The sequence below is a fragment of the Mugil cephalus genome, chromosome 14 (assembly GCF_022458985.1).
Source record: "Mugil cephalus isolate CIBA_MC_2020 chromosome 14, CIBA_Mcephalus_1.1, whole genome shotgun sequence".
Lineage (NCBI taxonomy): Eukaryota > Metazoa > Chordata > Actinopteri > Mugiliformes > Mugilidae > Mugil > Mugil cephalus.
This window is the reverse complement of record NC_061783.1, coordinates 10,162,384-10,188,950: the sequence shown is the minus strand read 5'-3', so window position 1 is coordinate 10,188,950 and position 26,567 is coordinate 10,162,384. Positions and strand designations below refer to the sequence as shown.

The window sequence follows — 26,567 nt, the reverse complement described above, 5'->3', positions numbered from 1 at the left end:
ACATTAGGCAACTTCATCGTATAAATAAAGGAGTTACACTCAGTGCTCATGCAGAGGTGGACCTAGTAGACCACACTTGACCGTGATTTGACCTGAGTGAATGTTTCCTTGATCCTTCTCTGATTGGCTGAGTGAAAACCGCAAGTCTTTAGGTGATGAGTAACATTTCGTAAGATAAATTGTGTCACATTGTGACACATTTTTTTTGACAGAACAGTGTGTTAATTACTGTAGTATTATTCAACCTGCTTATAAGAATGTTTAAATGGTTTCAAAAGTAACCAAAAGTGAAAGTGGTTTAAAAAAAAAGTACTGTAAAGGTATTTTTGGTTACTTAAAATAAAAAAAATTTAAAAAAATCCAGTGTTTCAAAAGAAAATAGAAAAATCTGAAACGTGTTTATCTAGTGACACAACCGCCGCTTTAAATAGAGAGTCAAACATTACTAATATTTAAATTTCCCAGTGGGATTAATGTTTGATAGGTGGAGAAGCCCCTTGGGCGCCCTGTCCCCCTCCAGCCGGGTTACAGGAAGAGGTACAGTACGCGCATGCGCACAGCGGCTACTCTGTTTGTGTCATGGCGCTGCGCGGAGGAGCTCTGCGCTTCCCACTGCTAGCCAGGAGATGTAGCTTCTCCAAGTTCACCTCGTTTGTCAGCGCTCGGCCGTTGTCTGAAAGCGTGTCATCTAAACCAGTAACGTCCAGTGCCCAAGACCCCGCGGGCGACCATATAATCTACACACAAGAGCACTTTGCATTAAAGGAGTCCCTCAGAAAGGTAATGCTAACGTTCACTTGGAAGTATTGAGCCGAGAAAAGCTAGATTCGGCTTTGGTTCCCCGGTGACAGGTGGATATTTTAAACCAGTGCGCGTTTCTGCAAAAATAATTCAACTTAATATGAAGTCAAAAAGAAGGAGTAGTAGTAGCGAGGGGTCAGCAAAACCAAAAAAGTAGGTGAGAGGTCACAGCGACAGCTATCTGTGTTTGTGTGTCTCTATCTACACCGCACCACATCACATCTGGGAAGTGGTGTTTTCCTAATGATTAAAAAAAGCCTGCGTGTTTAGAGCTGCCTTATAAGACTGAGAACCAGCTACACTGGCTTACAATACTAAACACAGCCGGTGCTTTTCATGACCCATTCACTCCCACATCCTTCTGTATTGATGTCAGCTGATCTGCTGCCAACCTGCACAGTATCTCTGCTCCGTTTCAAGGATTGTGTAAAGACACGGCTCCAAGCGTATGATCAGGTTTTTAACATGCTTTGTTGTGTTAAAATAACCATTGCCTCCAACATATGGTATTTGCCATAAAAAATATATATTTATATACTGTGATCTGGTTTTTAGAGGCACATGCATGCTATTTTTAAATGAAGCGTGATGTTGTATAATAGCTATATGATGTAACAGGTCACATCAATCAAGCATAACATTATGACCGCTGACGGGAAAAGTGAATAGCCTCTTGTGACAGTAAAGTGCTCTCCTGGGAAACTTTTGGACCTGGCATTCATGTGGATGTTTCTCAGACATGTACCCACCCACCTAGACCAGACCAGGCACCACCACCTCATAGCAATGACAAGCAGGATGCAGCCTGGAACAGGCTCGGAAACAATTTAGGAACAACTCATCGCAGGGTGTTGACCTGACCTCCAAATTCACTAGGTCCCAAACTGATCAAGTATCTGTGGGATGCCTGCCCCCCTCCTCAACCCAAAGGACTCAAACACCCCCCCCATTAACAGCATTCTGTTGCCAGACACCACCATGTCCATTCTCTGATGAGTCACAACTGTTGTAGAGCCACAATGATGACCTACACAATATTATGGAGGGGATCATAATCTTATGCCTGATCGGTGTGTGTTTGAGTCAGTGTTCACATGGACATTAGTATTCTGACATAGCCAGGCTCAGTCCTTATCAGAATGTAAGTCCGTCTAAAGTTAAGTCTGTGAAATCCCGTTTGGATTTCATTATGGGGCGTATTTCAACTGCACTCATCTGGACAGTCCTGCAACAAATAAGAGCCATTTTCCTGGAAATAAATTCAAATCAATGTTGCTCACGTGACGTGCACGCCGATGCTTCACCATGTAAAGCCTCACCCCACGATTTGATTGACTCTGTAGTTTTTTTTGCCAGGGAATAATATGTTCCCACAAGAATCTTGCGGGCAGGGCGACCTCTAGAAATATGCTAATGGTGAGAATAATTACCCAGCTGGAGCTAAAATGCCTTATATAACCACATCAGTAGAAAGAATAAACCGGCATGATCAGAAAGAAATTTTTTCTGTCTGTGTATGGTTTTCTTATGTGGGGAAAAAAAAAAACTTCCATTGTTATATTTTCAGAAGATTGATCCAAAGCAGCCAGTTTGCACATTGGAATTTCCAATAAGAATTATTTCAGTCCGGTTCAAGAAATAATCTAAGCATGTGTTGGCAGCATTCTTTCAAATCTGGTTCATATTGTTCTTTTTGTTGTTGTTTTTTGTTCTTTTACTTTTGTAAGATTGATCATGTAAAAGGTCATGTGAGAGGCCATGTATTCATGTGAGAAGAAGTTAGTGACCAGTTGGGCTCCTGATTGCTGCGTGTTTGTAAGACTAGAGATCAGGCTAACGTACTTAAGCCTAAACAGAATTTGTGTTTGTGTCAAACAAATGGTTATCTGTGAATCAAAGGTTTGTGTATCTCAATGCCCAGGACAACATTTTCTGATAAATGTGAATATACCTTGACATATCTTGACGAACCCTTGAAAGTTTCTGGTGAACAGATGATCTGAACATTGCGTCGAATGTCTGCAAGAGAAGGCAAGATGGATATGTTTTAAGACTCAGTAGGTGAAAGTTATTGATAATAGCTGACTGATTCATTCAACTACTTTGTTCAACAATTCAAGTCTTATTCCTCTTGACGAAATATCGAAAATCCTCTTTCAATCCTCTTCTCAACTTAAAGCTTTTTTCCCCACATGGCTTGCCACACTTTTCTTCTGCTACATCTTTTGTCATCTGTCATGCAGATGTTTTGTTTGGGAGGAGGACAGAAATCACCAACTACAAATTACGGTAGCAGAGGATTCAAAGAAACCATCAGTGATCAGTCTGAGTCATTTTGGAAGTATATAACTAGACTATATATAACTAAAGGAGGGAGCAAAGATGTTGCGGTAAATGGAGGGAGTCTGTTGACTGACTAAACTTTCAGAGAATGCCAGGAGGTTGAAAATAAACCAGCACTGGGAATATTGGGAAGGATGAAAATGGGAAAAGGAAATGCCGAACAATAAGTTGACAGCGCAGGAAAAGGAACTTGAGGCTGAATGGTTTATTAAAAGAATGCACTATAGGGTAGTGTGTGTTTATAAGTGGTATACAGATGGGGTCATAGGAAACCCCTGTCACTGCTCAAGGCTAGACACTAACTTGCTATTAGCTGGTGTGACCTTGTTGGACTATGTCCATTTTTTTCAGTCATAAAAATCAAAAAAGGGGTTTCGTGCCAAGGAATTAGTCAGACGTCTATTAGACTGAACTGGCCAGAACTGGTGTGAATGGAAGGACAGCTACCTTCATAAAGAGCCAGCATCCTAACGTTTCTAGGAAGAGGCTACTCATGCGTATCCCAGTCTTGGTTGCGGATCGGGATTTCCCGCAACACAACAAAGCCTTCACAGGCAGACATGTCTTAGGGGCAAGTCATGTTTTCCGTCTGTGTCTATAAGAAGTACCTTGATGTCAGTGTCGCCCGAATCCATGGGGGTTCAGGAACACTTCATAGAGTCCTTGAGAGCTTCACACTGTACGCAATGTAAACACGCCAACTGTTTGCAGTGTGTACAGTCTGCGCTCACAAACAGGAGAGGAGAGGCTGATTGAGAATATTCGCTGTTACCCCAACTTTATAGTAGTAGGACTCACAGATGCCTTCAATTTCTGGACATTATCCCAAACTTTCTAGAAATCCCTCGCCCCTACTGTATATCGACACATTGTGCTTGGCAAAGGGAAGGCAACATAATGCAACTGCAACCGCAGTGCTTGGCACACCCCAGGAAGAATCAATGATGCAGTGCTACTGTCCGATCTGTACGTGCTTCACCTCGCCGCGTCGCCATAGGGAAAAAGACAAAGTCAAAGCCAGAGATACAGAAACGTAGATGAGAGCCTTCTTTATCTTTCTGTGTCCAATATAATGGCCTCTTGCGATCAAAACAATAAAGTAATATGTCTAAGTAGCAACCTGGCACATGTCCTAAACAGTAATACAAATGGCTGCTGCGTCCTGAGTCCCCACGGACACAGAAAACGTGCACAGACCTTTAGATATTGCGGGACGGTCACGAGGGCCAATGGGCTGCCAGCGTATTATGTCGTTTTACCAATGTCAGATTTTAATATTTCCATCTTGTAAAATTGGTCTGTAGAGTTTTATGTGCGACTACATGATATAGAAGACTTTGCAAACCTCTGTTTTAGTAATAAAATGTGGTGAAACTGTGGAGTAGTGGTTAGAGGAGCAGCTCCGGGGGCCGTGACATGAAGATGGTTTGATTTGAAACAAAATGGTTTATTCTTCTGGGGTTTGTCACTGCAGTGTATTCCACAGTAAAATATGTTGTTGGAGAAGAGCTGTTTGTCTTCTGTTACTGCAGACGTTACGCTTGTTGGTGGTTCGGCCTTTTATTGGCTTGTGGGTGTTCGGTGTAATTATTGTTGAATGACACAAAGTGCATTTTGGGACACACTGTTCAGTTGCTGCGTTGAACTGCTCGACAGTTATTTAATGCTGAAACTGTCTTGAGTCCTGCTTATTATTCACCGATTTTTGCTTTGTTTTTAATGCATTCTGTACCTAAGATCACTGTTTTGCAACAGCTAATGTGTCATAAATTGCCTGTAGAGCAAATTCACCCAAGAAACAGCTCATTGATAAAAACAACCTCATTGAAACGTCTACGTTTTAGAGATAACTGTCAAAAACCTAATCCCCGATTGTTTTAAAATTGGCTTGCTCATTTAACTAATTCAGAAGGGAAAGAATAAACATCGCTGATAGTAGCTTCTAAAGTGTGCATATATATGTGGATCTTCTCATTTCCTCTGACTCATATGATTGAAACTGGCTTCATCCTTTACTATTAGTCAGACAGAAATCTTAAGCATTCATTGAAATAGTTGACACTTGCTCTATAACTATCATTTTATATTCTTACACTGATACTAATGAGCAATTAAGGGTTAGTAATAGAGTAATTGATGATTCCTGGATAATCTAGTAAATGACCTGAAAAACGGAGGAAGCTTAATAAGAATTATCTTTCCAGTATCTTATGTTGTGTCAGCTTGTAAGATTTATGTGTCGTAATGACACTAATAGAATAACTTGTGAAACCGCTTTGGCATGCGGCACAAATAGTTCACAATAACCTTTGTGAGGAGATGCGGAATTACTCCCTTATGACTCCCCATTCCAACAAGCAGTGAACCCCTCCCTTTCCCTCCACAGGATCTGCACTTTGAACATTGATCAAAGGGAACCAGTACCTGCCTTGTTCTATATATATATATATATATAAGCTATAGGCTTCTTCCCAGCTGTGTGCCCAGGTGTGCGCCCCATACATCTGCTGAGAGTCTGTTTTCCGCTCTGGACGGTTTCCGTCTGCCTTGTATTCAGATGTTTTTCGCCCGCTACGTTTTTGTTGGCTCACTTGGATGGTTTGGCTGGTTCCCGCTTGCGTGTTTTGGCAGGAGAAAAGTAGTGCGCATCACTTCTTGCAATCCTGGGGAGAAAAGAAAAAAAGTCATTAAGGCATTTTCAGGACTTTGTTTTAAAAGAATAATCAAATGGATTTTGTTGTTCGGCTCAGTTGCTTGTTTTATTGTCTCAAATGAAATGATTACTGTTTCCGCCAAATATCCCTTTTGTTTTAATCATTGCTTTTCATTGGTTTTAGGCACCATTCAGGGCATGTTGTAGAGAAACCATGGCTCATTTAAACTGTTTGTCGCCTGTGTGCATTAACGCCAATTGCATTTGTTGGAGGACATATTTAGAAATAAATAATCAGAAAGAAGCAGACAAGGACAGTCACAGCACGTAAGTTTTTATTTTGTCTGCAATTTCCCCGTGGCGGGACGAATAAATAAAGGCTTTCTAATTGATTTGCTCGCATGGCGGCACTTAATACCAGTGCAATCCTGCAGAAGCTGTTGTAGACGCCGTGCGCACCGCACAACAAAATATCCAACCCGTTACCACATCAGCTGCAGACACAAGAGCCTGTTGTCTGCGAACGCCTTTGAGCTGCGGCAAAAATAGCATCTCAATAGACTGGTCATTCATAAGTACTTCTGCAGCTGTGGACCACTTCCAGGTGCTTGAAATGAGTCACGGCATCAGAGTTCCCCCCGTTCCAAAGTCAATTCTGAAACCAGGGTTGCAACCCACTTTTCCCCTCACTGCAGACGTTTTCACGACTTTCATGAGCGCCGGTGGCATGCGCCGATAGAGCCCACTCATGCTTGACTCTGCATTCGAGCGACAAAGCAAAATCTGCACTCGCCATTGGAGAATATTATATAAAATCCGACGCCAAGATAAAAACAAAAATCTCGGTTTCTTGTGTAGCCGTGACGGGTCTGCAGGGTCTCGACTACGCTGTTGGCAGGAGAGTAGTACTCTGCTTCAATGACAGGGGACACAGGGCTCATGTTCAGCTTTATTCCTGTATGACAGTGACACGAGACAATGCGTGTGCAATGATCATCTCCTCTCCACATAACTTCTAACACACACACACAAAAAATTTGTACATCAACATTCTTCCATTAATTTTGCATTTAAACTCAAGAGATATGACTTTTTTTTTAACCCAGAACAGAACAACATACCTCTCCCAGTGAGTGACAGCACAAACTGAGGAGAAGCGGAACAACACTGGTCACACCCACTGACTTTCAAAATAAAAGCTCGGTTTGTAAAAATAAAAGAAATATAAAAATAATTCCACAAAAACTTGAGCTATAGCAAAAGAAATCCATATTTACAGTAAAAATAAACTTAAACACATCATGTGAAGGATTTTGGTGAAATAAATTATAATAAAATAAAATAAAAATACCCAGATATCTTGTTTTCTTTTCCTATCTGTTACACTTGCGGATAAATCATTGCTTCGTTGCAACCTTGCACGTTGGGCTATATTTTAGCCCAGCGTGCAAAACTAAATGCTGGGATGTTAATGGCCAAATGCGAATGTCCTGAATATCTGCGCATCTGTTGGCTTCCAGCAGCACCGAGTCATCACCCAAGAAATCCGAAGTTGTGTTTTCCATTTTTTTCACACTGACTGTCGCATATTCTACTAGTCACCAACATTTGCGGAACAAAACTGGACGGGTCCTAATTCCTGTGAAAGCCGTGGATGAGCATCTGCGGTCATAGCTTTACGCGGTTTGTTCCACCTCACTGGCAGGAGTCAGACGCCCCAAAGCCTCTTCGGATCTTCCACCTTCATCTCATCTGGACGACAGACCAAGTTTGGCAACAATAACAGTAAACTCCAAAATGAAGACAGTGAGGACTTTATTCATGAGCGGGTGGCTCTGCGTGACGAGCACAGACCGTCGCTCCCTGCCAGCGAGGACGGTTATTTCCTCTCACAGCATATCTTTGTTTACCTGCCAAAGGTTGCTACCGAAGCTACCACCTTAGATTGTCACGTAGCTTCAGTCAGGGTATTTTTAATTAATGTCAGCGATCTCCTGTGAATATCAAGTCAGCTTTATTTGCCATGTATTCATTATTGCCTTGCAGCCTTTCTTTACTATCACCCACGGTACAGAGGAATATCCAAGTGTTTGATTAGCTTGGATATAAATGTCACATGTTGTTGATTGGAAGGTCTTAACATTTTATCATCTCTTCTTTTTTTTTGTCAGTGCATACAGCTCTCATCTTTACTTTTTCTTTCATTCAATTTTAGGTGTTCCATAGACACTGTTTCTAAGTCTTTCTATGCATCTGTACAAATGTATCAGGAGCAGTGTTACAAATCCCACATGCAGTTATAACGTATGCATGTATCAAACAGCACGTCATTCACACTGTAACCGTACTCTTTGTGCATTACGATAATGTAGCTCATGTAGCTCTCTGCATTAGACAGTTTAGCCTTCGGTGTAGATGTGCACCGCACGGCAGGAAGCCCACTACGCATGTCTTTGTACATGTCTTTGTTTGTGGTCTTGGTTGTGAGATAGCTGGTTATTCGTTGGAGGAACATGAAAAACTGACACATAAGATGAACATAAAGATTTCATGTACATTGTAAGTTTGGATGCACTGTATGGACTGTACATAAAGTGTAACTGTGAGTGGCACCAGTTGTTCAAAGTGACTCACACACAGTGGTTATGTTTAAAATAAACCCTTTATCCAATTTGAATTGGTCAGTTATATAAAATTTCACTGTTCTCATGAACAGGGATATTTGCTGCAGAGACAAAAACATTTTTTTTGGACCGAGCTATAAACATTGTTATTCACGCAGTAAAGTTGGGCATTTTAAAATGAGATTTTATGGGGAGCCGTCCTTTATCTTTGTGGCCCAGAGGTTGATCTTGGTGGACGTGCCTACAAATAAAACATCCTATCTCTGAACTGCTGCTGTTGTCTTTATGCCTCAGCTCATCGACCAGGAAATCAACCCTCATGTGGATCAGTGGGAAGCAGAAGGGAAGTTTCCAGCCCACAAAGTCTTCAAGATCTTAGGAAGTGCCGGCTTTCTAGGAGTCAACAAACCCGTTGGTAAGACGCCCAGTTTAATCTGTGCTGCTGTTGGTGTCTTTTTAGCTGAGCAGCAGCAGCTCTGCAGTTTAACTATCTGAACAACTATCTCCGAGATTGAAGTTTCCAGAATTCAGTCATCATTTTTCAGGGACGACACACACCTAATGTATTTGTCCTGCAGAGTGATGCTTTAATTAACCTGTTGGGTTTTGTGCTTTATCTGTGAGAGACATGGGAAATGTTCTGTTTGATTTAAAGACTCTGATCCTTTATTTTTCTAGAGGGTGCTCTTTTTGTGCAAAGATCTAAGAGCGATAACAAGCCTGCCAGGAAATTATAATACCAAGGTGACATATTTAATGTCAATTTCTCGTTGCGTGAAACACGAATTAATACAGTAGAAACAGAGTGAGTTCATGTAACATCTTTGTCTGGGCCTCTCCTCGTATTTAACCTGGTTGCCTTAAATGGGCAGCTTAAGAGCTTTAGAAACCGTAAAAAGTCCATAACTCTTTGACATGTGTTTGGAGAAAATGTATCCAGGACGCAAGAAAGACTCGGGAAATACACAGAGGCATTTTCTGGCACAGATTTTCGTCCATTTATATTCTATTCCTGTGGAGAATCCACACTACAAAAAAAAAAAAAAGGCAGACTGATTAATCACCCGACCTCAGGCTGCGTGATGTATATGCTGTCGGGAGATTCTGTTGCCATTATAAAAACTCTCATGATAAATTTGTCATACTCATGTCTGAGAATTGAAAACCCTCGGCGCAACATAAATATTGGTTTTAAGGATGTCACTTACACATTTTTTTAAAATCTGAGACAACTCATAAAAAAACTGAATCATAATTTAAGTGGTGGGTGTCTGATAGGTGGATCACGGTGCATACAGCAACACACTACAAACCGAGGGATCCGTCCCCGTGGGCTCATTCAGCCTTTTTTCCCCACAACTAAATCCACTCTAGTTTTCTTTTTCTTCTTTTTTTTTCAACAGAGTGGGTCTGGTTTACAAATGTTCCCACTGTGATGATGGGTGTTGGTGTCACAGCACCCCCCCACAACAGCTGTCTGCCACGGCATATACCATCTCCAGATGTATACGCAGCTGGGGTGTCGCTGAGCCATAGGAGGGAGTGCGACAGCTGAAGACCACGAAATACTTGTGGTCGTGATGTGCAATCCGCTCAGACTGCGTTAAGAGATTTCTGGGAATTGTTAGGAAATTGAAAGTAAGTGCGTATTGTCCCACAGTTATTTTTCTGTTTAGTTATTCCCGCGGCGATACATGCGTTTCTCTCCGTTAATTAGCCACATTAACGGAGATGGTGAGAAGAACAGATACGTGAGCGGCTGCAGTATGTGGGCCAGTGAGTCCCGGGAAGAAGACTCCACCGCAAAGTCTGCAGGACAGAGAAGAGGGAGGGTGAAGGAATTAAAATGTGCTGAGCACACAAGCCTTAAGCATTAGTTGACAGGATTAGAGAGGAGGATCGACCCAGGGGAAGACACTCATGATCAGGTGGTAGATTACCTGCTATTGTGTACAAGAAACACACTTAAGAGATACCCTACGTAAGACAAAATGACATTAGAGGGACCATTATGGTTAATAAATCAGTATTACCTTGATATGTTGTAGTATGTCATTTGCATTTGGAGTACGGTTGTACTTGTGGTAAATGCAAACACTCCTTATGAAACATTGTTGACATTCAGCTTTTGGATTTACAAAGGACGGTGCACAAATGTTACTCTGCATGTCACTGTATAATGACGAGCAGAATCTACAAAAGATGCCGCGGCATTCTTGTCTTTAAAAAGGATTTAGTTGACACAACAAGATGTGATCTTGTGCTGCACTATCAACTAATGAAACAGACTCTAAAATCATTGTGCGCTGGGTTAACTGATTAAGAGGCTTGGATTACAGGAATGAGGATAGGGATTTAGGAGTGCGTTTAATGGAGAAATCATTCATTAGGAGGAGTGAGAGGAGTGGGCTTGATCAGGAAAGAGCTAAATACGCAATAATAATCTCCTCAAGAAGACGACTTCAGAAAACGTGTGTGTGTATTTGGAGACCCAATTCTTATGTAGACTGCTCAGACAACAAACAGAAATGATGTCATTTTATAATCGTTTTAGATCATGAATTCATATTTTATCAATAAAATCCATCTGTAATGCTCAATAAAAAAACAAACAACTCATAAAAAACATTGTGTTCGATGCATCATGGAGTCATTTGTGACCGTAATCACCCCCTTTAGCATATTTAGCGCACATGAACAGTCGGCTGCACGCAGGGATACAAGAATATAATGTTGATCCCTTTTTAGGTATTTACTGTAATCACTTGGAGCTCCTTTGTCATGACTTTACGTGCGCAAAAACAGCAACAGAGCAGTGTGGACCAAACAGACCCAAAGCAGGGCTTGAACTTTAAAATGAATGTTTTCAACTTTTAAAGCCTTTGTCCGCTTCTACCGCCCGCAGACAAGACTCCTCACTCGCTCCCCGCTCTGTCCGTGCACGCGGAAGGCCTTTATTACCTTTGTAAACATGAGAACAGGAAGTTTTCACAGAGCAGCCACGCTGAGGGAGACGACAGGGATGACCCCTGGCTCCCCGCCCGTTTTCCTCTCCCTCGACAGGGAGGTATCCGGCCATCGCACCGTGGAAACGGCCTTGTGTCCTGACAGATTGAACCTGGCAGCCCGAGCATTTTTCCTCTTCAACTGCCATTTTTTTTTTTTAGAAATGACCTCTTGGTGTGACTTAAACGCTGTGACCAACACCTCATAGTGTGTAGTTGCTCCATGCGAAGACGCCAAGGCTAATGGTGACTAACGCATTCACGCGTCGAACCGTCGCACCTTTGTCGATCGGCGTAATCGTTACAGAAATGTCACGGAGAAAAGGTTTATGACTGTGGTTCCTCCTCAAGGGAGAGTGATCCGTCTTATCTCCAGGTTCCTCGTCACAGAGACGTGCACATCCAGGAGAGACTGATAAGAGAATATAACCATCTCATTGCTCACGTGTGCTGGTGCTGCACCTTAAAACTCTTAAGATTCAGCTTTAGCCTCGCACGGAGGCCCCGCCCACGCAGAACCTATAGAGAAGAACATCTGCGGCTCTGAAGAAACATACGTGTACAGGCTTGACATTAGTGACAGATTTCGGTTTGTTTTTCTTCTGCTTGCTTGTTCAACCAGACAGCCTGCTGTTTTTGTTTAAAGTGGAATAAACCTCGGCGCTTCCCCCGGTTCCACATTATCCGCTGCAGGGTTTCCATTGCTCGGGGACTTATCGCTGCACAGCTGCACCTGTTTCCTCCCATTTTTTTTTTTTTTTTGCTCCCCGGCTCTCTTGTTTGCTTGTCCCGCTGCATTGCCTTCTTTATGTGTCCCACTTTTTACTGCTCTCTTTATTTTACCTCCCGTCGCTCTTTGACAGTCCGCCAGACTGTGCTTTCCATTATTCGATAACTAGCCTGACAGGTGATATTAGACCGCTTTTCCTGGAGTTGCAGGGCTCCGCGTAGTAAATTCGCTCATAATTATTCATTGAGAGTCGGAGCTAGCATCCATCACCCGGTTGCTGCCATGCCGTATTCGGGCAAAGGGAGATGGAGCACCGGGCATTCACAAACGCTCAGCGCGTTCAATTCGACTGCCCGCACATTATCGTCCAGTGATTTATTCTGTATTAATAACTGTCCGCTTCCATTTGCTTTACCAGCATGAGATGATGAACGACTGTTCATGTTCCTATTGTTACATGAATGTGTGTAGGTTTGTCAGTAGTTTAGAAAAAGGACCATTGCTGCTGCTTCTCCTTTCATTTCCTCTCCTCAACTCGATGGGAACACTCTTGTATATATTTAGAGTGAGATTTTTACTAATCAGATGTGGAATCTGGTCTTGTCCCGTCCTCAGGTTTGAGGATTACACTGATGCGGGATTCAGAAGAATGTTTCCAGGGGTGAATTTCGGGAATCAAAATAGCTTTGGCACGGTCTTCTGGTGCTGGGGAGTCCAGGCGTCCAAAGAGGGGAAGTATCAGGGAACAGATTAGAGGATGTCAGCCCTCAGTCTTTCATCACAGGTCTTTCTGGGACTGTTGCTGCAACCCTTTTTGCTTTAGTTGGAAGTGTGACAATCCCTGTTTCTGCAGGAGGTTGCCGCAAAAAAAAAATATCTGTTCAGGATTTCATATTTCAACACCATTTAAAGAAAACATTTCCAAAACACGTCTGACTTGTGTCACGCCTCGAGCGGCAACGCTCGGTATGTGTCCGTCTTTTTTTCTCAGAATCCTATATACATGTTATTATAGATGTCTGATCATAGGGAATGCATGCACAAGCATACACAGTGCAATCTAGATGTCTAGGGACCGTGATACAGCGTGCTCCCTTCACACTATTTGTATATAAATGATTTACACGTACGTATTAGCTACAGAACGCCATGTGGGATTGACAGCTCTTCTCAGCGGAGGTTTCTTCTTTCCACCAATGCTTATTTTGTGAGACCCTCTTGAGCATTCGCCTCTACTGCGTCTCCTTCGGAGAACATCACGGCTTATTTAAAATCAGCATCGCTACTCTGGATTAATCCCACAGACAAATATATGAATATATAACTGGGTATATGCATAAACAGACTGAATATTTTCTTTTTCTGTTTTGTTGTCTCAGGAACTCTTGTAACATTTTTAAATAGGATTATAAAAAAAAATGGTTTCACAAAGGAAATATTGGTGAAAATCAGTGAGGCATGCAGCAAACACACCTTCTTGTTCATTTGGTTTGAACACTTGTGGTTAAATTAACAACCTGTCCAATAGTCGATGCCGATACCAAATACCTTGTTGGTTTTGTTTAATTCATTCCCGCTTTTGCGCCAGAAAAAACAAATTACTGAACCATCTCTCCCCTTCCTGACATTGTCTTTGAACGAGCACAACCAGTTTATGAATCTTGATTTGATAAAACCTTCTTTCCCATGAGAAAGACTGTGACAAATCACAGTTTGAAAAGCCTTTTCAGTCCACTGTACAACCACATGACACATGAGGAGAGTTCTCCATCACTTCCGCTGCCTAACAAAAAGAATTCTTATGAACTGTGTAACTAAACGTAATCAAGTGATAAGAAAAGCAAATACAACGTAACATGGCAAAATGTGAAGCATCAGACTCTGGAAAAACACAACATTTAGCCAGTGAAAATAATAATGACACACAGGATATGAACTACAAGCCACTGCCATCTGAGAATCACATTTTTCTACCGATGTTTTTCTGTCGAGGCACTCAAGAATAAATGGGTCCGTCTCTACCGTGAACGTTTACCCTCTCCCGACCTGTTGACTGTCCTTACTCTTGTTTACAGGCTGTAGGAATCAAAAGGCTTTTTATTTCCACCCGTATCCTGTGGTTTGACACCGTGGGACAACAAAGATGATTCCCCCTTGACAGCTCCTGTTGGCGAAGCAGCTCCTCTATATCCAGCCGGTGCTAATCACGACCCCTGGGAGTTAGGATGACGTGGTGTTTTATTACAACCCGTGCATGTGTTATTTAAATGAACCGCGAGAATGCGGAGCCCTCTTACATATTACTTTTACCGGACCAGTTAGCGAGACGTGCGGTATGAAAGCGGGTACATTAGCTCACTAATTCCATGAGAAGCGAAGTAGAAAATTGGCCTTTGCCATTAGATGTATTGGTATAAAAAGCAGGCTATTTATTACACAATGGGCGCTGCATCTGATGATGAAAGACAGAAGGAAGAAAGGGTAAAGAGATGTGTCTTCATCAGAATGAATGACAGATGAATGAATGGAGCTTTAAACAGGAATTGTAATGTGCTGCTCGACTCCATTAAGGACCCGAGGTCTTTGCAAATGTCTTTACCAGAGTGGAGGAAACAGACATCAATTTATTTATAATGCATTTTTTATTTTTTGGACTTTTTCCGCAAACGCTTTGTTGAAGAGATCAAAATCAGGTCTGGCATACTAAGTAGCAGAGATGACGCTGAGATGACGGTGACCCTCATCCGCAGCGTGTTGTTGATCTCCCGGCGGTGCTTTTTACACGTAATTACGGATAGCGCAATTAATGATAACATCCTGTAATTAATTTGAGTGCATGCTCCGCCGGCAACGGATCGGTTCAGACTACCACGTACGTATAACCGCGTGTACACCGGTGCGTGCGTTGGTGTTAGGGTGACGGTTTTCTCACAGGGCTTACAGGTGGGTCAGTGAAGGTTGCCGCAAGGCTGCTTTAAGGTGACTAATGCAGTGATGGGGCGTATTTGTCCAAAGCACCTGTGAGCTATTCTTTCCGCTAGAAAAGCTCCAAATCTGTTATCAGATTTGAATATGTAAAGACAGAGAAAAGCACGTTAATTAAGAGTGCACAACAATCCTCACAATTTACAATGGACTTCAGGCTCAACCCGTCAAAATTTGTTAAAGGAGTGTGTGTCGTGTCCTCTGCAGAGTATGGAGGCTTGGGACTTGACTTCAGCTACAGCGTGGCAGTGTCAGAGGAGCTGGGAAACATCCGCTGCGGAGGCATCCCCATGGCCATCGGTGTACAGACCGACATGACTACTCCGGCACTGGCCAGGTACGGCCCCAAAAAACACTCGAGCATTATTCGTGCCGCTGTGTGTTTTGTTTTCAGATGAAATAACGGTGACCCTGATTAGCCTCTGCACAATTACATTGCGTTTGACACACTTCCTTCGTCATCAGGTCCGGCCTCCAGTTTGCCTGTTCCGTTTTTTTTCTTTGGGTTGTGTCTATATTAGTTAGTGTTTTTCTTGGCTGCATTTCCACGGACGGTATTTTTACAAACCCAGTTTGGGTTTTATCGGCCTGATCAGGAATTCAAACTGAACTGTTTACATGGTCACTAAATAAAAACCTTTGGTTTCATTCCCAGAACAATCTGTGAGAAAAAACTGGTCACCTGATGTTTAGCCCAAGTGGTGGGAACATGCTTAGAAGGAATGCATTAATTGCAGCTATTATCAGATGTGATTATCGGCTCAAGCGTTTAATCAATCCTACAAACCTCAAAAGTAATGTTGGACTATAAGTTATACCCTGAAATAAAACGTTTTAGAACAATACACTCATGAAGCAAAGCCAAACTTTCTTCTCTTTGAGAGATTCTCTTGACCAAACAGTGGTTGGAAACCAAAAGTAAAACTAAGTAAAGTTAAGTGTGTATTCATCTAAGCTTTCTTAGATGTAAACATGTATCTGTGCAGTGGTTATACTAGAAAATACTGCCTCTTGTATATCCATTGTTCAGGGTTCCACCCCCTAGAGGAAAAGTGAATTAATATACTTAGCAATAGTTTATCTCACCCTTGTTGGGCCTTGTCTTGTTGTGTGATCTCTTCCTCCTCTGAAACAGCTGCTCCAGAATCCAGTGGAACAGGCGGTTGGAGTCCCAGGGGCTTAATTAGTGAATCTGCGACACGGTTTAAGCACTAAGAGAGCTGCAGAAAAAGACCACCATGAAACTTCCTCCTCCGTCCCACTGGAACTGTAATTGCCTCAAACACGACGGTGTTGTTTTAAAACGCATAAGTTTGACTCAACCTTTATCAGACAGTGGCTGGCCTATCATTAGCATGTTATGTAGAAAATGTATCCTCGATACCAAGGTAACCTTTAGGGGACAACGTAATGTGGTCACATAAATATTTCTGTATGTGTTTTTTCTGCAGGTTCGGTTCAGAGGAGCTCAAGAAAGAGTTCCTCCTTCCGTCCGTCATGGGGGACAAAGTGGCCTGCCTTGGAGTTAGTGAAGTCGGAGCTGGATCCGATGTCTCAAGTATGTCTCTACCTTCACTGTTTTCACTTTCAATATGAAGCTCTGTGATTAGATTCCCCCGTTTGGCTTCTTTCGTTTTGGATCTCTGTTATGTTTTATCTCTACTGTCGTGTTGGGTGGGTGGTGACACAGAATGAATCCGCACGTACTTGAACTAATATCAACTTCCATGGGGTGTGATTGATGACCTGTTGGAGCGCCTGATACAGTTGGTTGACAATACAACGTTCTGTTTATTACAAAGATACACAGTCAATGAATTTGGTTCCTACCTCCAAAATTAGCATGGTGACCGTCGGGTGAACCCAGGTGGAGACAACGAGAAGACCGAGCTCCATCTATATGAAATTATAAAGGAGGGTTACCAAGGCAACCAGAGCCTGGAACGTCCACTAGCTACCAACTAGCTACTGACTGCTAGCTAGAAAGCGTTGGATTATGAAACTCCAAACTGCATAACTTTCCATTACACCTTTTCATTGAAGTGTGTGTTCTTGTGTTTTCGATTTTCTGCACTCTCTAACACTGATTCAGGCATCAAGACCAAAGCGGTGAGGAAAGGGGATGAGTACGTGATCAACGGGGGAAAGATGTGGACCACCAACGGCACCCAGGCCGACTGGATGTGTCTCCTCGCCAACACCAGCGACGGACCGCCCCACAGGAACAAATCTCTCATCTGTATGCCCATGAACCTGCCAGGTAGGGACAGTTGGTTTGACGTAAACCGTTGAATCGTAGTAGAGTGTGTCTAATTTTTGTACATCCAGAAGATACATCCTGTTTTTATGTCGTTCTGAAAAACCCAGATTTGTTATTTGGCACGTGCGTGTGTTTTTGCAGGGATGCACGATGATGTTCGTTCTGTTCCCTGTCTTACTAGGAGTGCAAATCGCACGCAAGATTGATAAGCTGGGCATGTGGTCATCAGACACGGCTGAAGTGTTTTTCGATGACGTCCACGTGCCCTGTAAGAACATAATCGGCGAGGAAGGCATGGGCTTCACATATCAGATGCTTCAGTTCCAGGAAGAGCGGCTGTGGGCGGTGGCCAATGGTGAGTGAACCGTACTCAGTGGAGGTAGTAACCTCACTAAGTCGTCAGATATCATATTTCTGAGTTCCCCTTAATTTTTCACCCCCGTTTTTCTAATCTGCTTTATACAAATTTAACTGGAAAACGTAGTTTTTGGTATTATTTGTGTTTCACTGGTGGTTTCCTAAAATTGGGAGTCGAGGTCTCACAGTTCAAGCCATTAATCTTTCGTTAAGCAGTTGTTTATGTCAGATTTTGAGGAACAAGCATGAGTCAGTGTTTTCTTTGGGCAGAATAAGCATGAAACTATTTGAAAGTTTCTACTGAATCTGACGCGGGGAGAGACGACTTGTACAAGCCAGACCAGAATACTTCCAGGACAGGTAGTTCCTTCGGTGCTGATGGCACTCAACCATGATATTAAAAACAAGCCTACAGCCCGTCTCTGTGTGAACTGTTTCCCTTCCAGTCCTGACCACGATGGACACCATCATCCAGGAGACCATCCAGTACACGCGGCAGAGGAAGATCTTCAAGCAGCCGGTGCTCTACCACCAGGCCGTTCACTTCAGGTTGGCAGAGCTGCAGACGGAGGTGGAGCTGCTCCGCTCCCTCCTCTACCGTGCTACAGGTAGAGTCACATTATAAAGAGGCAACATAGCACAAAATAAAGATCAATGACTCTTAATGTTTCCTCTGAATGTCTTGGTTTTAAAGCAGTGAAAGAATACATTGGAAATAATCACAACCTTGACCTATTCCCATTATAACGTTTATATATTGCACTTTTTAAAATAAGTTTGATTCTTGAAACAACATTACTTTTTGTGGTCCAGATGTTTTAGATGCATATCCACCAAGGAGGCGTGTGAACCGTCCTTTATTCAATCTGTCATGTTAGACAACCACTCTAAACATCCTGTACAGGTAGAGTTATAAAGAGCAAGGATTTCCTCAACAGACAATATGTACCCACAGTAGAATGAGTACCGATGCCTGGTACCATAATGGCACCGGTGCTGATGCAGACAGTAAAAGAAACGCAGATTTCAGTGCCAGTAGATGTTTAATTGTTGCCCCCTTAGCTCTATTGCTGAACGACCCTGCATTACAGTTACTACAGTCAGTTTTTCACCTGCATGGTTGGAAGTCAAAATGCCTAAGGTCAAACGGTCAAAAGTTTGACTGTACTTCACCTCAAAAGATGCAGACTGGACAACCCACAACAAGTGTTGCAAGAGAGGCAGCACCTCGAATTCAATTAAACGTCTGATGACACAGCTTTTTTTTAAAAAAAGCTAACAAAAGTACCGTCTTTGATAGCCTGCCAGACCCCACGCCACTGTTAATTATTATGATAATTATGGCAGGTTGTTGTGAATTTTATTTTATATTGGTTAATTTATTTCTTAGTCTTAGTTGTATTGGTATTGTTTAAATCGGTATTGGTATTGTTTAAATCAATGTTTTGTTCAACTTGACAGAGTCAAGATGCCTTAATAATGAAAAGGCACCATTTTTAGACGAAGTTTGTCTGTTTTTTCATTCTTTAAGCACTGGCACTGTTTCAAAAGTACCTGTTTGTCACAGGTATCAGATAAGACCTTAACAATACCCATCCCTAACCCACAGAGCCCTCATCTAAACATGATGATGAAGCTTTACATGAAGAGAAACAAAACATAAGCCTAAATCCACAGAGGAGCTTTTATTAGCCTGAAATCGTTATGTAATGCTGTATATTTGCAGAATCGACTCTGTGAACATTCTTCTCAATGTCAGTAAGTCTCGTATTAATCTACGCTCGTATTAATCTTGGATTTACACGTGCGTTACGTTAGAAAAATGATATCCAGTGAATGCATCACTGGACTGTTCATCAGCAGGGCTACGATTTATAAATAAGAATGATGTGAATGTCAGACTAGCCTTGAATGGCTGTTTTTTTAATCACGTAATGCTGCCGGTTGGTTGAAAAGCGCGGGGGGGGGGGGGGGGGGGGGGGGGGGGGGGGGGGGAGCATGAAGCCAACCAGAGAGCAATGTGGTAGCTCTGTGTTACTGAAATAATGGCACATGTGCAGCCCTTCCAAATTACAGCCCCAACTGCTTCATTCTGCAGCGTTCATGATCTGAATATGCGGGTGCCTGTCAGCCGGGCGAGTGTCCAAGGTCTTGTGATTTTTCTGTTTAGAACGTCCTCAGCGGCTTGCAGCGCCGAATGAATTCATCTAGCTGGTGATGGTTCACGTCCAAGTTGCTTGCCCAGAAATCCCAGCTCTAGCATCTGTTTGGCACAAGCATGTAAACATACACTCACACACTGACTCAAATAAGCTTCTTTACACACAAACAGGAGAAATCACACAGCTCACACATGCCCCTCTGGAGGGTACTTAAACTATAGGCATTGATCAGCTGCAGCGGGAAAAGGTTTGAATGGGGAAAAACAATCAGAGTCAGCCACAGGTGACTCTGAAACTGAACCACTTTTGTTCTTTTTTTTTTAATATTCTCTCCACTTGGACATTTTCCTCTGCTTGTGTCCCAACTTCTGTTCTTTTTTTTTTTTTTCTCCCGCAGCATTGTACATCAAAGGCAACGATGTCACCAAACTGGCATCCATGGCCAAGTTAAAAGGGGGCCGCCTGGCCAGAGAAGTGAGCGACAGCTGTCTCCAGTTCTGGGGAGGGATGGGATTCACCAGTGATGTGCTGGTCAGCAGATTTTACAGGTAGGTGCTCAGAAACAGAGTGTGGAGCTGCAGTTTTAGAAATAAATTGAACATTTGAACAAATTATATGAAAACATTTAACCCGAAGCAAATTACCTTAAGTTGAACCTGAAGCATGCTCGACTGTGTATGTAATACTGAATAAAAGGCCGTGCAGTTTTCATGAACATGTAACCACTACAGCCACCTCAGTCTACAACTCCTCAACTTTTGTTATATTTTACTGCCAACTGTGTGCCATTACGAGAATTTAATGTTCCTATGGTAACAGCAACCTCACCACTTAGAGAAGTTAGATAAAACATGTGGTCACTGTATTTTACTCCTAAATTAAATATAATTTGATAGAGTTTGACATATTAATGGCTTCATTCAATCATTCCCGATGACTCAGTCCCTCGTTTAGTTTCATTGTAGAAGCTCTTAGTTTGAGATTCTCCAAGTTTTTATTTTACACTGTGCTGACATCTAGTGATGGGGCAGATAATTCACCTGTACTTCATGCCCCACAGTAACACAACATAAACCCTTGGTGCTGGTAGAATGTATACCGATCAGACGCAGAACGGGGTTTAGGTAGTGGTGACAAGACTGAAGACAGTTTGCATTTTGTTCCCTCTGCAGGGATTCCAGGTTGATGTCGATTGGTGCAGGAGCTGATGAGGTCATGCTGGGAATCATTTCCAAGTACATGGACATTCTACCTAAGAAGTGATGTCATCGGTGGCTGCCCACGCAACTGATATTTTGCTTGGAAAAATAGAACGGATCACCTAAGTGCAGATATATTTTAACAATTTGACCTCTTCAGCATATGAGGATGTTTTTCATTTTGCCTTTGATTGTTGTAACGACACCGTATGCCGTCCTCAAAACTGCTCCAAACACTCAGAAGAGTGAAGCTGTACAGTTTAGGCATCATTGTGTTTCTTTTAAAAGACTTTGTAGAAAAAGATTTTTGTAGAATGGATGACAAAAAAAATAATGTGAATAAAAATGGTTGTTGTGTAAAGTAAATATCCAGCTCAGGTTCATCGTAGTGTCCATGTGTAAATGACAGATTTATACAGCTGTGTAGAAACATCTACAGCACATTCTATATGTGAGAAAGTAGCATAAACTCGTACTAGCCAAGTCGGTGCATAAAATTTGTTTATTTACATTAACATTTTTACAACACAGTTAAGACAATGAAGTATTCTGCTATTGTTTTCATGGCTGTGAAATAATGTCCATTCATTATTTAAAGCCAATCCACTACATTGTGTGTTTAATGTATAATTCTATAAATTAAGTTGAATAATAAACTACTAACAGTTGTGACGTGCCTTCTTATTCCAGGTAAATTGGCCAGTGGTAAACTCTATACAAATACTGTACTGTCTTCTTCAGGTTAACTGTTATCATGTATCATCTCTGGGTTCTTCCCAGCAGTTTTACGTTTTGGGACTTGTGTCACAACTCATAATAATGCTCAGACATCAGGGCACATACTGTAAAGCAGAGTCATTAAAAAACATCCCTGCCTTTCCTCATCATAACGTCAGTCGAGAGATGATTCAGCACTGCGGAGACCAAGAAGGATGATGTGGCGCTATATGGCAAAGTCCAACAGAGTCCTATCACCTCAGCTTGATGAACCAGTACAGGACAAAGAAGACAAAAAGGCAGAAGAGCAGCATGTAGCACAACAGTTTGGTCTGACTGCCCCTGGACAGCTGCTTGACTCTGCCGATGGTGGCGCCGAGCAGTCCGCCCGTAGAGTCAAAGTCCGTGTCCTGAAGAGGAACAGAGGGATTTTAAGTGTGTAGGTAAACACACGGCACTCAAAGTAAAGGAGCCATTACTATGGTTTGCACCACATTCCAGAGGAAAAAGTTGTATTTATTATAGCTGCCAAGTTACATTTGGTTGATTACACTTTTACAGTCACTTGCTAAAAGACTAGTGAGAGAATATAACAATCCTGCTTCAGATCTCTCTTTACGACTCTTCTAATGTTCTGTTTATGTTGAGTCAGAAAGGTGGTAATTCAATCATGATCATTTCGAAGGATGTACTCTGTGGTGCTGTTAAACTAAATTGGGTTAAACCACAAACGTGTTTCCGTTACATAGCCTGTCCCTAAAATGGGGTTGTCAGAATAATATGTGTCAGTACAACCCAATAACATTTAATGTACCACAAAGCCCAGTCTCCAAAATAAAAACACAGCTGAATCAGCAGCTCTCTCAGTTACTGGAAAGAAATACTGAACACCATAAAATTCATGAATCTCAGATCGAGCGATGGACTGTTTATAACATGAATCAGTTAGGGGTGGGAAAAATATCAATATGGCAATATATCGCGATATTTTTTCTTCCAATACAATATCGATTTTGAATATCATCAAATCGCAATAATGTATCTATCATGACACGTATCGTATCGTGAAGTCATTGCCAATACCCAGCCTTAGTATCAGTGCTAATTAGTGTATCTAAAGAACTGGCAAGTGAGTGTGTCATTAAACTGCACCAGTAACTGTACTTAAAGCAGTTAATATTAGATCCCTTCTGACAAAGTAAAGGTGCAAAGTAAAAGCGAAACTCACCATATCGTCCAGCATTTTATTTTGGTATTTGACTTCCGTTCCAATGTCAATGGACAGCTGTAAGATTAGCAACATAACATCTAATTAGTTACAGCCACTTATTTGGATTAATCTCAGATCTTTGACCAAAATGAGAAACCCTAAAACTCTTCTTACAAACTGTGCCACACGTTCAAACCTTAAACCTAAACTGTGGGCTTGTTACCAATATTTACTTACACTTTTCAGAGCGTTGACTTTAGCTCGCAGTCCCTCCTGTAAGTGTTCATTCTCCTCTTCATACACGCTGTATCCGCTTGCTACATAATTGCCAGGGGCTCCTTCGCCTGTACATAACGTTAAAGAGGAGAAAGTTATACAAACGTGGGCCGAAAACACACAACAGTCACCCTTCATTTACATTTGAGAATAACATGGCTAACGGTACTTGGCTAACTGCTTAAACCATCTTTATCATGTTTATTTCTTACCAAGTCCGCTGCGTCTCATCTCGACTCACTTAAGATAACGCTGTTCAATAGTTTATGTAGTCGTAAGAGCTAAAAACGAAGACTGGAATAAGTTGGAATTAGCTTTTATCCACGGATAGCGGGGACGCCACGGCTAATCAGTGATCGTCAGGAAACGCCACGACATCATACGGTGGCCGACGAGGACAATCCTTCCCTAGCTAAACCGACTGATGCAAAAGCAGTAATTGCGCAATAATGACCATTGGCTGTATATACTGCACAATAACGATGTCAGTATAACGATAAAGATTTTCTGAAAGAGTTTCTGAGACCAGTGTGAGACCATTCACATTATCAGTAACATTCAAAGTACATCCTCACTGTTCAACTCTGTTATGTATATCTGCTTTTGCCCTTTCTTTTTCACATTTTTATTTCTTAGTCTAATTTAGCCCGTGCAGTCTTATTTTTTCATGCTTTTATTTTTACGCTTATTTAACCCTGTAAAACCCAGATATAGAAAAACGCAAAAAAAAAAAAAAAAAAAATTAACCATTCAGATGTTGTTGTAGGAGGCATTTGGGGGTGAAAATGGAGTGTTTTCAAAAATTTTATGTTTTAGTAAGTTTTTACGGAAAGGTTGTAATATTGCAACTTTGGGCGTAAAGGGGAGCAGAATCTTCTGTATTTCCACTCATTGTCTGAACAACAGTACAGAACTAAGGATTCATTTGCAGGGTTTTGCTTTTCCCAAACCAGCATATAGCATAAATAATAATCTTAGTCATGTTGTTATGAAGTGTGATTTATTCAAACAACAAGCACTTTGACAGTTATTTACATTATTTACATTATACGTTGCAGTCAGTTGCAGTGATAGTCCCCGAAGCAGTTCTTGTCCTCTGAAAAGCAGAGGTGGACATCACATTTGCTGCATTGGGTATTAGTATACCCTTTACTGCAATGTCTGCAGCGTCCTCTTGTTGTCTTGTGTGGAAAGTGTCCAATGAGGTCTCTGCGCACATCCAGAGGGGGGTGTGCACATGTTTTTTTGGAGGAGGGACCGCTTGGACTCCCATCACCCAAGGATGGTTTCTTTCCAGCATCCAAAGGGCTCCCTGCTGCGCCTGGGCTCCTGTTGCCTGCAGATGGTCGTCCTCTCTTTTGAGTTTTGGGTGCTGCGCCCACCTGATTAGGATAAAAAAGAAGAAATATATCAGTTCATATACATCTCAAATACGTATGAAGATACCAGTCAAATATGTCACAAACAAGGTAAATAGCAGAAATAGATAATTACCAGAATGAGAGAGGATGCAAGCTGTGCCTGGAACATCCTCATCTTCAGTGTCTCCTTCTTTGGCATCTTGAGAGCTTGGCAGTGCCGCTTGTAGAGGAGCCAGGTGTTGACCACAGCGAGGGTGATGGTGTGCCAGAAGATGTACATGTACCACCACCGGGATTTCAGGGCGTACTTGTATTTCGCTGTAAAGTTGGGCAGGCGGACCTGCCTGGCTGTTCCCACATAATGGATGCCTTGCTCAAGGAGCTTTGCTACCAGTGGAACAGAGGTGAAGTAGTTGTCTGCGTAGATCTTATAGTTTTGGCCCTTTGGAAGTGTGGAGGCAAGCTTCATCACAACATCACCTGACAATCCAAGTTCAGACTTGACTCGTACTCCATTGATGCACCCTTGGTAAACATCAAAGTCAAGCATCATGCCAGAAATTCCAGCTCTCACCCATACTTTAAACCCCCATGGGTGTGGCTTGCCACGCATATACTGCTTGATGCTGCTGAACTTCCCCTTGAAAGGTATCATCATCTCATCCACAGAATTGTGCTCTTCTGGTACCACCTGCAGGCAGTTCTCTCTGAGCGAATCAAGCCATGGTCTGAGTTTCCAGAGTTTGTCCCTCTTTTCAGTCTCCGACACTGTCAAGTTGTTTACAAAATGCAATGACGTCAAAAGCGATTGGAATCTGTTGCGTGGCATCGCATCAGCAACAGCTGGGTGCCGTGTATCCGTCTCCCAGTACATACGGGTTCGATGCATTTGTACCAGGCCCATCCTCAGGTACATGCCGAACACTGTCTGTATTTCTTTTGAATTTGTGTTAACTGATCTTCTGTGATTTTGAGTGCTGTACTCATTCGTATTTGTTGCCAGAGCTTCAACCATGTCTTCTGACACAAACTTCTGGAAGTATTGCAGTGGTGTGTGGAGGGAGGTGACATCATCTGTGAGAGCTGGACCAGAAAAATCAGTATTGGGACTGATAAAATATTTTTTTTGCCAGCGATATCTGTCACGGGGCATGGTGTGTCTGTTTGATTGAGCCTCAATGTCCACATTGGCTGGGCAATCAGGTTCTATGTTTTCTTTGTCCACGCAGGCATCGCTATCCGATTCCTCGTCACTTGCATCAGTGTCGTCGAAATCGAGGTCCACATGACTCTCTCCATTTTGGACGATGGAAATGACATCCTGAACACTGTATCGAGGATCTCTCCTTGCTGGTGGCATTCTGAAATGGGAAAAATAAAATTGAAACGAATGTACACTGTGTATACAAATAGCACACATGCTTACTAGATTCTGGATGATGAGCAGGAAAGATGGGGTGGTGGGGAGACTGATTTCATTATGAAGTGTTTACACATTGCACTGAAGTAGCCCATTCACACATTTCACTGGTCATACAATACTGTGTGGTTGACCTATTGTAGACTGTGATTATCATCCTAATAGGAATGCATGTAGCCTCCATCTTACAACCACACCTTACATTCCTGAACATTAGCACCTGTTCCAGAACAATGCCACAAGTGCACCAGGAGCATCCCCCACAACTGCTTTGACTATGAATTGATAGGAGCATTTTCTTATCAATAGAGACTAAGACAAAGGGCAGACATGCACAAACAGAATTTCTTTGGTAAAAAAGTCCTGCATTCTGTGATAAGGAGAACATACTGAGAGTGTAAGAGTTGGTTAAAAAGCATTATAAGTAAATTAAAATGTTTAGATACAGCAATATATCTTTGCAC

General features: G+C 42.2%; 3 protein-coding genes across 3 annotated transcripts; 1 reads left to right on the top strand and 2 right to left on the bottom strand.

The window, feature by feature from the left end:
- Positions 1–553: 553 nt before the first annotated feature.
- zgc:85777 (uncharacterized protein LOC405871 homolog) lies at positions 554–21,788 on the top strand. The gene is made up of 9 exons (XM_047604779.1): positions 554–780; positions 8,716–8,836; positions 15,349–15,478; positions 16,593–16,699; positions 17,234–17,401; positions 17,583–17,756; positions 18,205–18,366; positions 20,318–20,468; positions 21,093–21,788. Exons 1-9 carry the CDS (start codon positions 580–582, stop codon positions 21,181–21,183), a joined length of 1,305 nt encoding a protein of 434 aa, XP_047460735.1. The 5' UTR covers positions 554–579; the 3' UTR covers positions 21,184–21,788.
- On the bottom strand, positions 21,604–23,724 carry bet1 (Bet1 golgi vesicular membrane trafficking protein). The gene is made up of 4 exons (XM_047604782.1): positions 23,535–23,724; positions 23,284–23,390; positions 23,065–23,121; positions 21,604–22,246 (listed from the first exon to the last, which is right to left on the bottom strand). Exons 1-4 carry the CDS (start codon positions 23,551–23,553, stop codon positions 22,091–22,093), a joined length of 339 nt encoding a protein of 112 aa, XP_047460738.1. The 5' UTR covers positions 23,554–23,724; the 3' UTR covers positions 21,604–22,090.
- Positions 23,725–24,380: 656 nt separating this feature from the next.
- Positions 24,381–26,043, bottom strand: LOC125020278 (piggyBac transposable element-derived protein 3). The gene is made up of 2 exons (XM_047605625.1): positions 24,817–26,043; positions 24,381–24,704 (listed from the first exon to the last, which is right to left on the bottom strand). Exons 1-2 carry the CDS (start codon positions 26,041–26,043, stop codon positions 24,381–24,383), a joined length of 1,551 nt encoding a protein of 516 aa, XP_047461581.1.
- Between the last annotated feature and the right edge of the window lie 524 nt (positions 26,044–26,567).

What these genes read in the sequence shown, in the direction of transcription:
- zgc:85777 (XM_047604779.1), top strand. Translation starts at nt 580, where the DNA reads ATGGCGCTGCGCGGAGGAGCTCTGCGCTTCCCACTGCTAGCCAGGAGA. An exon ending in ACTACTCCGGCACTGGCCAG is followed by an intron (nt 15,479 to 16,592) that starts GTACGGCCCCAA and finishes TTTTTTCTGCAG; the next exon opens with GTTCGGTTCAGAGGAGCTCA. An exon ending in CCTCCTCTACCGTGCTACAG is followed by an intron (nt 18,367 to 20,317) that starts GTAGAGTCACAT and finishes TTTCTCCCGCAG; the next exon opens with CATTGTACATCAAAGGCAAC.
- bet1 (XM_047604782.1), bottom strand. An exon ending in AAGTCAACGCTCTGAAAAGT is followed by an intron (nt 23,122 to 23,283) that starts GTAAGTAAATAT and finishes CTAATCTTACAG; the next exon opens with CTGTCCATTGACATTGGAAC. An exon ending in ATAAAATGCTGGACGATATG is followed by an intron (nt 22,247 to 23,064) that starts GTGAGTTTCGCT and finishes GTTCCTCTTCAG; the next exon opens with GACACGGACTTTGACTCTAC.
- LOC125020278 (XM_047605625.1), bottom strand. Translation starts at nt 26,043, where the DNA reads ATGCCACCAGCAAGGAGAGATCCTCGATACAGTGTTCAGGATGTCATT. An exon ending in TTGCATCCTCTCTCATTCTG is followed by an intron (nt 24,705 to 24,816) that starts GTAATTATCTAT and finishes TATCCTAATCAG; the next exon opens with GTGGGCGCAGCACCCAAAAC.